The sequence below is a fragment of the Pristiophorus japonicus genome, chromosome 8 (assembly GCF_044704955.1).
Source record: "Pristiophorus japonicus isolate sPriJap1 chromosome 8, sPriJap1.hap1, whole genome shotgun sequence".
In the NCBI taxonomy this organism is placed as follows: Eukaryota; Metazoa; Chordata; class Chondrichthyes; family Pristiophoridae; genus Pristiophorus; species Pristiophorus japonicus.
Window position 1 is genome coordinate 49,575,745 of NC_091984.1, and position 13,961 is coordinate 49,589,705.

At 44.7% G+C, this 13,961-nt stretch overlaps 1 protein-coding gene across 1 annotated transcript in view; it reads right to left on the minus strand.

Moving 5' to 3' along the window:
- Window positions 1–1,258: 1,258 nt before the first annotated feature.
- The window catches only part of elovl8b (ELOVL fatty acid elongase 8b), a 70,021-nt gene continuing 57,318 nt past the window's right edge, over window positions 1,259–13,961 (minus strand). Inside the window, exons 7-8 of the mRNA XM_070886766.1 lie at window positions 11,686–11,813; window positions 1,259–8,185 (exon numbers count right to left, since the gene is read on the minus strand). Coding sequence (XP_070742867.1) covers window positions 8,018–8,185; window positions 11,686–11,813 — 296 coding nt within the window. The 3' untranslated portion in view covers window positions 1,259–8,017. The remainder of the gene's footprint in view (window positions 8,186–11,685; window positions 11,814–13,961) is intronic.

Genomic DNA, 13,961 nt, shown 5'->3' on the forward strand with positions numbered 1-13,961 from the left:
TATAACACAAATTATACAGTTCAAAGGCAGATGCTGACATCTACTGTCAAATAAAAGAATTGCACTATGATGCATATTTAACTAATTAGTACCTGAATTTCCAATTGCTCAGTACTCTCGGAATAGCGACTGCAATCACCAGAGGATTTTTGGGTAACGGCCTCTGGTGCTAACTGGATATGGAATTAGAATTATATTTATTTTTGGAGAAAACAAGCTTGCTTGAATTGTGAAAATTAATGGGATATTTTATAATCACTGGGCATAGGATTTGCCATTAGTTAAAATGAGCCAGTGTTTCTGCCCCACCCCTTTGCCAGTACGGCCAAATAGCCTTAGATAAACATCCAAGTTCTGTACTAATAACATTCATGTTTAATACCCAAAATACCACGATGCCAGCAGTCAGTTAGTGTAAGCATCCCAAAGTGTTACTGCTCCTGTAGCCACACATTAGAAAACAGCACACGGAGCATTGGTCTGATTGTCATCTAAAAATATTGCCAATTTCAAATTACTTTTTAAAATTGACTTATTTTGAAGTTTTCTAGTCATCAAAGTGAGAAATGTTAGAGCTGGAATACATTCCCACATTTGAGAATGTACACCATGACATCATCTGTATCTTTAGATTAGGGGATTATTATAATCACCGTAAGTAACTAGTATTCTAAACCAACTGAATCCCTTGGTAGTAAATAGCTACTGCAGCCTGCATTTTTCAGGTATTTTCACAGGTCACACAGAATGACAGTCGATTCAGTCTGAGCTCAAGGCTCTTACATTCTTGAAGAAAAAAAGAACAGGTTTAAGACACGGGCATACAGAATTCTTGCCTTAAATGTTATCAAAGTGTTTTGCAATTGATATCCTAGACAAGATCATGCTAGGAGTTAGAACATTTAATTGTATAAATACTTGGCTTCCTAATTTGCTGAGAAGCACTTTGCTGTTACTCAGTGTTCCCATTATTTGGGCTTGCTGTAACAGAAAATAGATGCAAACTTGTATTCTGCCACACTGTAGCAATATGCCACCTGCAACCTCCCCAAAACTAGCAAACATTTATATAGCAATTTAAATGCCAATAATAAAATTGCAGCGCCAATTAATTTTATGACACAGATAAGTTAAATGTTACTCCCATTTAAAGTAGGATTTGTGCACTTACATCAGACTGCTGGAGCTCAGCAAGGTGAATGATGGGGTTAAAGGTATCATATTGAGGCACACACAAAATCACAGTACCAAACATGAGTGAACGATCAGCTTTTACTCAGGAACTTGGAAACATAAAAGGCCATTAAACAAACATTTCATCGAGCTCAGTTGGAAAATATTAGCATGCAGCACCACATACCAAAAGACAAGGGGTCTCAATTCAAGCCTTACTCAGGCTTCCATTGAATGATTAGCATTAGTCTCAATGGAGTTTAATCACTCAAAATGAGGACTGCAATCAGGATGTCCAAACAACAAACAGAACAGGAGAGGAAAATAATTATTAGCTGGAATACCACTTTGGCTCATACCACCAGACCAGGTCGTTAGAGTGACGAGAGGCCACAAAGGTGTCTGATGTCTCCCACCAGCCAACTCTAACAAAGATGAGTGTACATTACTGGAGACCATGGAAAGACAAACAAGGATAAAATCCCTTGTCTGTGCAATCTTAGATTGAGGATAGCTACAGCCATTTAATATGCAAGTCCTGCAGCTTTAACAATCATTACATTTTTTGCAATTTATTATTTTCTTCAAGTGCAATTATCAATACAAACATTTTTTTAAACTTACAAATACTTCCTACAATGATTCAATTTTAGTGAATCATAAAATACTATTACACTTTGGTAAAATTGTTAAAAGCAACTGTGGTTTCAATATTAACCCTTTCCATATAATTTGGCCAGAGGATTCCTATTGTAACAAGCATTCCTGAGATTCTTGGGTACGAACAGGCTCAGCTCTGTTCACACACTGCAGACTCCGGGCACACCTGGACTATCTGATCAGTTATTGCCCTGCTTCTAATTCCTGGCCCGCTGATAGGCACGTCACACGTGCATTTCTACAGACGCAGACTCTGACATCATACACATGCTAGATGCACAGTACAGTGACAATTTATTTGTCTCTGTTGGGGGTCCAGGGCTTCTCTGAATTTGTGCAGGGCTCAGTAGTGTTTCAGCCTGCCGGTTAAACCGCCAGAATCCCTTGTATTAACTAAAATGAACATTTGTGCATTCAGTTCCTCAATAGCTTAAGCCAGTGGCGCACAATTCCTTTGGCTGTTGGGGCCACAATGTATTCTTCTTAGCCTATGGAAGGCCAAACACCAAATACATTAATCAGCAGGAATGGCCTCAAAAAATGGCACAGGGTGGTACTGAGACGTAACAGTATTAAGAATCTACATATCCACTGAGTGCCAGTGGAGCGAATTGGTTGCTACACCTTTTTACCTAGATTAAGTCAGGAGCACGATCAAATCAGCTCTCAAGACGAGCGTGCAGAGCTGAAAGGACGGAATGCCCTGCCTTACCCTTTTGGGAGGGCGGGGTAGAAGGGGGAGAGGGGAAGAAGAGAAGCAAAAAGAAAACCAGTGAAGCTAGCTCTGGTTAATAAAAGCATGCATTACAGTGTAAATAAAAAATGGCCAGCCTGATATTTTGGGATCACGATCAGGCTGATTTTCTCAAATGAAAGTGCTTTGAGCACCAGCTAAAAATCATTCAGCAGGCCTCCCATTGTGCATCACTGCTTTAAGTGCATAGTTAGCTGTGCCGCATCTAATAGAACATTTTTTTCCCCCTACTACATATCTGCTAGATAAATACTTCCACTGTTTTATAAAGAAGTTAATTTACAAAACATTTTCTACCTTACAGTAGTGATAAAATGAAAAATAGGATTGTTGGAAACAGTAGTTAGCACTTCTGAAATCGACACCTGCTGACGGATGTTCTGTGCATCTTCAGCTTATTCCCATTAACAGTATTTTCTGAAAACCAGGGCCAGTGAAGAAAATTGCAAATGTCTGCTTCAGGTGCAAACAATGCACAAACATTGGAAGGGTGATGCTTAAACTTGCCTTTGATTAGCAAATCAACTTCAAGATCCGCGGTGCTATGGAGGTCCCTTCCCTAGTCAAATCCATTATGCACAGTGAATAAACTGGATGGGTAGTGATTTCTCCACGAGATCTAAAGTTTAGTTTGAAATTAGTGCGCTGCTTTAAATTCTCACTACCTCCCTTTACTAAACACCCCCCTCAAACCATATCCATGTCACACTAGACCACGAGTTGGCATGTTGGTGCATCATGTATGCAAGCTCTCCCAACTATTTTTTTTGATCAATGGTACTCATCTTCAGACAAAGAGCGAGAGAGGGCCAAGTTGGACTGCAATTATGTTTTTTCCATCAATTTTAATTTCTCCCTTCCTCTTCTTTTGAGATGGCTGACTAGGGGATGGTTCCACAGTTCTTGGTTGTCTTCTGGTACTTCATCTTACTAATGTTTGATCGTCAACTGTGTGTTTTGGCAGATTATTTAAAAGTGAGGGGAGGGGAGCAAGCATCAGAGTCAAGCTCAATACTCCACTGATCACTGTTAGACGTGCAAATCACGAGCAGGAACCCTGGGCTGATTTTTTTGCAAATACTTCCATTTTTTTTTTTAAAGCAACTTTAGTGCAACAAAATGTCACCAGAAAAAGAGAGGAAGCAAACAGCAAGCATTAATTAGAAGAACTGGTGAGATGACTGGAGGCATAGATGAACATAGTATTTTCAGGATGCTTTGGTAAGTGGGGATAGATGCAGCAAGTCAGGACTGGTTTAGGGAGAGTTTAAGTGCAGAGCCATGAGGGCTGAAAGCTCGACCACCAATTGGAAAACATGGGGGGGCAAAATGAATGGTAGGCTAGGATTGAAAGAGTTGAAAGTGAGAGGGGAGACAAAGGGCTGGAGGTCATCAGAGGCCAGGAAGGGCCATGCCATGCAGAGGTTTTCTAATGAGGGCATAGGTAGTGGAGATTTGGATCAGTAGGATTTTACATAGAGTGGAGATTGGGAAGACAGCAAGAAACATAGGAGCAGGAGCAAGCCATTCAGCCCCTCGGAGAGTGTTAGAGAACTAAAGTCTGGAGGTGATGAAGCCATGAATATCTGTATCCCAGAGTACTTAAGGAAGTGGCCCTAGAAATAGTGGATGCATTGGTGATCATTTACAACAGTCTATCGACTCTGGATCAGTTCCTATGGACTGTAGGGTAGCTAATATAACACAACTTTTTAAAAAAGGAGGGAGAGAGAAAACAGGGAATTATAGACCGGTTAGCTTGACATCAGTAGTGTGGAAAATATTGGAATCAATTATTAAAGATGAAATAGCAGCGCATTTGGAAAGCAGTGACAGGATCAGTCCAAGTCAGCATGGATTTATGAAAGGGAAATCATGCTTGACAAATCCTCTAGAATTTTTAGAGGATGTAACTAGTAGAGTGGACAAGGGAGAACCAGTGGATGTGGTGTATTTGGACTTTCAAAAGGCTTTTGACAAGGTTCCACACGAGATTGGTGTGCAAAATTAAAGCACATGGTATTGGGGGTAATGTACTGATGTGGATAGAGAACTGGTTGGCAGACAGGAAGCAGAGAGTCGGGATAAACGGGTCCTTTTCAGAATGGCAGGCAGTGACTAGTGGAGTGCCGCAGGGCTCAGTGCTGGGACCCCAGCTCTTTACAATATACATTAATGATTTAGATGAAGGAATTGAGAGTAATATCTCAAAGTTTGCAGATGACACCAAGCTGGGTGGCAGTGTGAGCTGTGAGGAGGATGCTAAGAGGCTGCAGGGTGACTTGGACAGATTAGGTGAGTGGGCAAATGCATGGCAGATGCAGTATAATGTGGATAAATGTGAGGTTATCCACTTTGGTGGCAAAAACATGAAGGCAGAATATTATCTGAATGGCGGCAGATTAGGAAAAGGGGAGATGCAACGAGACCTGGGTGTCATGGTACATCAGTCATTGAAGGTTGGCATGCAGGTGCAGCAGGCGGTGAAGGCAGCAAATGGCATGTTGGCCTTCATAGCTAGGGGATGAGTCTAGGAGCAGAGAGGTCTTACTGCAGTTGTACAGGGCATTGGTGAGGCCTCACTTGGAATACTGTGTTCAGTTTTGGTCTCCTAATCTGAGGAAGGATGTTCTTGCTATTGAGGGAGTGCAGCGAAGGTTCACCAGACTGATTCCTGGGATGGCAGGATTGACATATGAGGAGAGACTGGATCGACTGGACCTGCATTCACTGGAGTTCAGAAGAATGAGAGGGGATCTCATAGAAACATAAAATTCTGACAGGACTGGACAGGTTAGAAGCAGGAAGAATGTTCCCGATGTTGGGGGAGTCCAGAACCAGGGGTCACAGTCTAAGGATAAGGGGTAAGCCATTTGGGACCGAGATGAGGAGAAACTTCTTCACTCAGAGTTGTTAACACGTGGAATTCTCTACCGCAGAGAGTTGTTGATGCCAGTTCATTAGATATATTCAAGAGGGAGTTAGATATGGCCCTTATGGCAAAAGGGATCAAGGGGTATGTAGAGAAAGCAGGAACGGGGTACTGAGGCGAATGATCAGCCATAATCTTACTGAATGGTGGTGCAGGCTCGAAGGGCCGAATGACCTGCTCCTGTTTTCTATGTTTCTATGAGAGGGCTTCATGGTATTGAGAGTGAGGTACAGACTGAGGCAGACAATGTTACATAAGGTGGAAACAGGTGATCATGTCAAAGGGTAGGATTTGGGGCTTGGCCGAGAGTCAAGCCTGATCCCACCATTGAGCACTAAGGTTTGATTAAGCAGCTAGCAAAGGTAATGGTCTCAGTGATGTTAAGATGAAACAAAATAACGGCCAATCCAGGACTTAGTACTGAATAAGCAATCAGATGGCATAGCAATATCGTGAAGCTGAAGGTACAGCCAGAGAAGTCGAGCAGAATGCTGTTAACACTGAATTCATTTCCATTTCTTGCTTTGATAATATGCCTAACTCAGGGACACTGAGGCAAATTGCAGTACCGTTAATACCAAAGTTGAAAACGTGTAGCTTAGTAGAGACTGGGGATCAAATTGAACCACAAGGAGAGCTGCCACACTTGCATTTGAGTATGAAAATAGGAGTCCAACTGGAATTAAGTTACACTAAGTTTTTAGGGCTTGCCTTTTTGAGCAATTTCAAGGAGTTAGAATTTTCACATCACCCTTCATAGAGTATAAAAAATTTCTACAACTGTGTTCATATGTGAATGAGAGAATGACTGAATTTTTTGCTTAATAAGATAATAGTATTAAGGAATGGAACACGAATGCACTTTTTAAATAAGTGTCACACTCCGGTCAAGTAAACCACATGAAGTACAGGACCATATCCACAAGGTTAACCCAACCAGAGAAGACAACCACCCATTCTAATCAGCCCCAATGCACTCTCAAAGTCAGTATTTCTCTCAGTATTCATCCTAGTTAGTTCCAAGGTGAAATTGTCAATTCAGGGTGGAATTATGATCAATTTGGTCATTCTCTCCCACAGCATCATTCATTCCCAAATGGGACAGAGACAAGATGGCAAAAAACTTATGCAATATTATACACTTAAAAGCATCATTTTAACAGCAAAACAGTGCAACAGGTAGTTGTGCTTCAGCCCAACAGGGGCCTAAAAGCACATACTCAAGTAAAGTAGAATTCACGACATTGGGGTCCATTGAACAAAGCTTGGCACATATTACATACTGACCCTCTATAGGAAACTTTGTATGAATAGGTATAACAAATGAACAAAGGCAAATCCCGTTTCCCTCAAACATCACATATCCCCTTTTACAAAACAGATTTTTCTTTCATGAGGTTTTTGAGAAATAGGAAAATTGGGCCACTTCTGATTGTGGCAACTTTTTGGTGCAATTCCTATGTATTGAAGAGGCACATTTGCTCGGTGTTAAAGGTGCATCTTAAAACAAAAAAAAGTTCTTCAGTGTTTACCAATACAGCTTTGATCGTCCTTCAACCTTCCCAAAAATAATTTGAGAACGTGTTCAACCCAAATCTAAATAAGAAAATCATTTGTGGCAGCACTAACCTATTTTTGTGCTGTATTTTACTCCCCCAAGGTAAATCAGGAGACAGTTCTGCATAAAAGTCCTTTGAATATGAACAAAAACGAGTTAAATGAAGGAACAGCTCCCGAAACCTAAACTTAATTACACATTGTATTTGTAACATATGTATTTGAAGGGACAGTAAAGATTTTGCTGGTGACATGTGCTCACAGCTAGTTGGATAGCAACATTAGCATCACAGGATGAATGAATGACACGTGAGCACCACCAGGAATCTAAACTTTGCATTGTGGTAGCAGTCTTAATTATGCTGTACTGGCCAAACGAAACACCTCATTTACCTTACAATGCTGCCGCTCACAACTGTTCCAACATCAACTGCAGCGCTGCAAAGTAAATGTGGTACCTTATGCCAACATTTCTCATCAGTGCGCCCACCTGTATAAGGACAGTAATGTAAGTTTTCACGTGTAGTCAGACCAGTCCCTAGCATTGGGGAAGGTCTGTAGCTAAAAGTGAAAGTCACAATAAACATAGGCAGAGTGGATTCCATGGAACGAGAGGCCTCAGTAGATTACAGAACCACTTTAAGTACAAGCAGCTGCCATATAAACTTGGCTGAAGCATTTGCATTAAATTAAAAAAATACTTAGTGGTGATGTGTCACAAGATGGTTATTGTGAGTTTGCAAGATACAGAGACAAATATTGATGATACCAGACAGCAGCAAATAATTAACCAAGGGGTTTTCTGCAATGACAAAGAGTGTATCGTAAGATATAAAACCCTTCCCCCTAAAAAAAGATACGGTTGAGATAGATGGGAGGACTTTGTTACAGTTACTCCCAGGTCGGTCAAGGAAGTAAAGAGAATTTTTTTTTTCCAGAGTTTATGCTTTTTTTGTTTTTTTCTCGATATAAGTTTTATAGTAGAAGTTGCTGAACAGAATAATGATGGTGATGATGTAGATGAATACGAAAAGGTTAAATCCATCTGGGAAATCGCAGTCTGTGAAGAGATTATAGGAGGTGTGCACGGCGATGCCCAAAAACTGGACCTAAAATTTAACAAAATGGAACACGTCAGATATATTCAGTCTTGCCAAAATATTTTTTTGCCCGTTTTAACAGTAATAACTTCAAATAAATGCTTTCAAATGTGTGATGGAATACTCTCCACTTGCCTGGACGGGTGCAGCTCCAACAACTCAAGAAACTGGACACCATCCAGGACAAAGCAGCCTGCTTGATTGGCACCCCATCCACCACCTTAAACATTCACTCCCTCCACCACCGGCGCACCGTGGCTGCAGTGTGCTCCATCTACAAGATGCACAGCAGCAATTCGCCAAGGCTTCTTCAGCAGCACCTCCCAAACCCGCGACCTCTACCACCTAGAAGGACAAGGGCAGCAGGCGCGTGGGAACACCACCACCTCCAAGTTACAGACCATCCGGACATGGAAATAGATCGCTGTTCCTTCATCATTGCTGGGTGAAATCCTGGAACTCCCTCCCAACAGGTGGAAGTACCTTCAACTCACGGACTGCAGCTCAACACCTTCTCAATGGCAGTTAGGAATGGGTAATAATGGCTGGCCTTTCCATTGACGCCCAAATCCCAGAACAGAAAAAAAAATCCCCGTTTTTTAGGGATTGGTGAGGGTGGAGAGAGGTGAACCAGGTAAAGGCAATTCCAGATGATCATATTCCATGGCGCACTGAAGCAGATGGACGCTAGCAACAAGGTCTACTACAGATACTAATCCATTATACATTTCTATTTTTTAATTTATCTCTTCATTTTTAAAAAATATCTGCTGCGGGAAAAGATCTTGTTTCACTTCAACGATACATGCATAACTCCCACCCTCAACACATTACAGGTTGCCCTTTTTGAACAAAACTGGCATCCAGCATTAGAAAGGGATACTTCTATTCAGCACTGAAGCAGGACTGCACATTTTGAGCTCTCAGTAAAAAAAAAATCCATAGTTATCAACACTCTGTAAAGAATAGAAGGCAACGACACATTTGCACTGCAGTGAGGTCCCAATGCCAATTCCATCTGTTGCAGGAGTCTGAAAAGCACCCCGGCAGCAAATTAGATCAGTTGCCATGCAGCTGTGCCGAGTGATCCAAATATAGTAGTTTATGGATAGTTAATAGAGAAGGTCTTTGCAAATCTGAAGCTTCTCGCTGCTGCAGCATGAGGTGCATAAAATATTCAGATATTAAACACTTGCATTTATATTGCGCCTTTCACAACCAGCAGACATCCCATAGCACTTTTTAAAAACTATAGTCACTGCTGCAATGTAGGAAACGCGGCAGCCAATTTGCGCACAGCAATCTCCCACAAACAGCAATGTGATAATGACCAGATAATCTGTTTTAGTGATGTTGGCTGAGGGATAAATATTCAGGGTGAAGATTTGCACCAGTGTTTTTAGTGTCGTTCTGTGCCTGCGTGCCCTGGACCCTGTCCCCGTGCCTTCGCATGCGCAGACGCCTCGAACCCGACACTGGAAGTGGGCCCTGTATTGTGATGAGCTGTGCCGGTGTGTCTTCAGGACTTTTGACTAGAATATCGCTGTGATTATCTACACAAACATTTTCGCAGCCTTCCGTGGAGAGAAAACATCGGAGATGGGAGAGAGAGAGAGAGAGCGAGCGCGAGCAAGAGCGAGAGCGAGAGCAAGAGAGAGCGCAAGAGACACCGGGGGGGGGGGGGGGGGGGAGCGAGCGAGAGGGAGGGGGAGCGAGCAGGAGAGCGAGCGGGCGGGCGAGGGAGGGGGAGCGAGCGGGCAGGCAAGTGAGGGGGAGCGAGCGGGCGGGCGAGGGAGCGAGCGGGCGAGGGCGGGGGAGCGGGCGAGGGAGCGGGAGGGCACGGGCGGGCGAGGGAGCGAGCGGGCAGGCAAGTGAGGGGGAGCGAGCGGGAGCGAGCGGGCAGGCGAGTGAGGGGGAGCGAGCAGGCGAGGGCGGGAGAGCGGGGGAGTGAGCGGGAGGGCGCGGGCGGGGGAGCGAGCGGGCCGGCGAGGGCGGGGGAGCGTGCGGGCAGGCAAGTGAGGGGGAGCGAGCGGGCGTGCGAGGGAGCGAGCGGGCGGGCAAGGGCGGGGGAGCGGGAGCGAGGGCCGGCGAGGGGGGGGGAGCGAGCGGGTGAGCGAGCGGGCGGGCGAGGGCGGGGAAGCGCGCGGCGGAGCGAGCGGGCGGGGGAGGGAGCGAGCGGGCGGGGGAGCGAGCGGGCGAGAGGCCGGGCCGGGAGGGGGGAGCGCGCGCCGGTGAGAGGCCGGGAGGGGAGGGGGAACGCGCGCCAGCGAGAGGCCGGGCCGGGAGGCGGGAGCGCGCGCATGCGCGCGAGACACACACCGGGCGGAGAGAGGGAGCGCGCGCGCGCGCGACACACACTCCGGGCGGAGAGAGGGAGCGCGCACATGCGCGCGAGAGACACCCCGGGTGGAGAGAGGGAGCGCGCGTGTGAGTCACCGGGGAGCGAGAGTCATGGTGAGAGAGAGAGATAGAGAGAGACATGGAAATAGAGCGCGAGAGCGTGACTGCGGCTTGTGGGGGGGGGGGGGGGGGGGGGGTGGGCGGGTGTGGGGAGAAAAAGGAGAGAGAGAGAGACTGGGGGCAGAGAGAGAAAAATATGAGAGAGGAGGATTGGAGGGGAGAGGGACCTCAGGGAAAACTGATCAAGTTCTTCCAACCCCACCGTTGCACCCAAACCCGATTTCTCAGAAAGCTCAGTGCGTGTGTGACAAAGGACATCATTGGAGTGGATGAAATCCGGAAGTCACGATTATCATTATTCACTTTATACCCATTGAACCTGTTAACAATCCGTGACCCACACACATCGCCCATCTATAAGTGGACGGCGGGGTGGGGTGGGGCAAGATCAGGAACTTGGGCCAGGTGGGGGGGGACGATGATGGGGTGGGGAACTGGGGCGGGACGACAGGGCGAGGAGCCCGGGACGGAGCAATTCTATCCTGTCTGGGGTCTGAAGTCAGAATGGCTTGAGTTTGCAAAGTCACTCAGAACTTGGGCTGTGCAGTTCTGATTACTCATTCAAGAGAAACTGCTGGGTGTTTCTTATGCCCCAAGGAGACCAATCAGCAATCAGGTGATGTGATCACAGAGCCAATGAGAGCATTTTCCTTGTACAAATAAGCTCGTCCAAAAATATTGGCCAGGACACCAGGAATAATTCCCCTGTTCTTTTTCAAAATAGTGCCACGGGATCTTTTATGTCCACCTGCGAGATCAGACATGGCCTCGATTTAATGTCTCATCCAAAGGACAGCACCTCCGACAATGCAGCACTCCATCAATACTACACTGGAGTGTCAGCCTAGATTTTTGTGCTCAAGTCTCTGGAGTGGGGCTTGAAGCCGCAACCTTCTGACTCAGAATACATGGACTTACACCACCAGAATAACTTTATTATTAAATTATTAGATCTTAATTTTATGACAGACCGAAGATTTACTTTGGTACACTATGATGATGAAAAACCACACAGTGAATCTCTTATTACAAAGATAGGACAAACTTACCAGTTGAAGCATGGTGAGATAACGTTTCCACCACAAGTACTTCTGCATATGTGGTCCCAGAGCAGCAATGCCATAGTATAGGTACATCACAATATGAACAAAGGAATTCAACAAGCCAATGAAGAAGGCTGAAAGAGAGAAAGAAAATTTACTTGCAGGCATTAGTTACATTTTGCCAATATTATTTGCCAAAAATTAGTTACATTGTGCCACCATGTTTCCATTGTGTGTAAAATAATCACCATCATGTTGCCAGCCAGTTTGTTCTAGCAAAGAGCCAGCAGAGAAGATGGGCCAAACGGTTGTAAACTTATAGGGGAGGTGAGACTTTAGAAGACAATTTAGGAAAAAGAGAAAGAAGCTTCACACCAGATGGAGTAATGGAGAGTACAGTGGCTGGATAATGGGTGCCGGAAAATCCATAGAATCATAGAAATTTACAGCACGGAAGGAGGCTATTTCATCCCATCGTGTCCGCGCTGGCCGACCAAGAGCTAACCAGCCTAATCCCACTTTCCAGCTCTTGATCCATAGCCCTGTAGATTATGGCACTTTAAGTGCATATCCAAGTATTTTTTAAATGTGGTGAGGGTTCCTGCCTCTACCACCCTTTCAGGCAGTGAGTTCCAGACTCCCACCACCCTCTTTGGTGAAGAAACCTCCCCCCAATTACTTTAAATCTATGCCCCCTGATTGTTGACCCCTCTGCCAAGGGAAACAGGTCCTTCCTATCCACTCTATCCAGGCGCCTCATCATTTTATACACCTCACTCAGGTCTCCCCTCAGCCTCCTCTGTTCCAAAGAAAACAGACCCAGCATCTCCAATCCTTCCTCATGGCCAAAATTCTCCAGTCCAGGCAACATTCTTGTAAATCTCCTCTGCACCCTTTCCCGTGCAATCACATCTTTTCTGTAATGTGGTGACCAGAACTGCACAGTTCTCCAGCTGCGGCCTAACCAGTGTTTTATACAGTTCAAGCATAACGTCGTTGCTCTTGTATTCCTTTCCTCGACTTATAAAGGCAAGTATTCCATATGCCTTCTTAACCACCTTATTATCTGGTCTGCTACCTTTAGGGATCTGTGGACCAGCACTCCAAGGTCCCTTTGTTCCTCTACACTTTTTTTCAGTGTAGTACCATTTAATGTGTATTCTCTTGCCTTGTTAGACCTCTCCAAATGCATTACCTCACACTTATCCGGAGTGAATTCCATTTGCCACTGTTCTGCCCACCTGACCAGTACATTGATATCTTCCTGCAGTCCACAGCTTTCTTCTTCATTATCAACCACACAGCCCATTTTAGTGTCAGCTGCAAACTTCTAAGTCATACCCCCAACATTTAAATGCCAGCGAATAATCACTCGTCTCTGAACTGTAAACAGTACTGTTGCCAAAACCTGTGGCGGAGATAAGCAGCATGTTAAAATACCAGAAACCCCTACAAACACAAGTTACCAATCTCATGCGGTTTTAGAAAGGTACTAAAGACTTAGCATTCCTTACCAAAAAGGAATTTAAAAATAATCAGTGGCCAATGACCATAGACTACTCTTGTTCAGCTCCCAGCGGTTAGATATAGAAGAACACGAAAGAACATCTTGAAAACAGATTGTGGGGTGGGGGGTCATCAGAGAAATTAAAAGGTTTCCATTTTCAATTCATCTAACATTAGGGACATAACCAACTTATTGGAAAAATAGAAGCACATAGTATTAAAGGGATGGTGGTAACTTGTGTACATAATTGGCTAAGGGATAGGAGGCAGAGATGTTTTACTGACTGGAGTATCCCAGTATCCCAGGGATCGTATTAAGGACATTGATTTTCTTCTTGTATATCTGGACTTGGGATCAGGGAGTACAATTTCAAAGTTTGCGGATGACACGATTTACAACATTGGCAAGTTTTGAGAGCAGGATAGTAGCAGACTTAGAAACATAGAAAATAGGTGCAGGAGTAGGCCATTCAGCCTTTCGAGCCTGCATCACCATTCAATAAGATCATGGCTGATCATTCAACCTTAGTATCCCTTTCCTGCTTTCTCTCCATACCTTTGATCCCTTTAGCCGCAAGGGCCATATCACTAAATATATTCAAAAAGGAGTCAATTCACGAAATATATTCAAAAAGGAGTTAGATGTAGTCCTTACTACTAGGGGATCAAGGGGTATGGCGAGAAAGCAGGAATGGGGTACTGAAGTTGCATGTTCAGCCATGAACTCATTGAATGGCGGTGCAGGCTCAAAGGGCCGAATGGCCTACTCCTACACC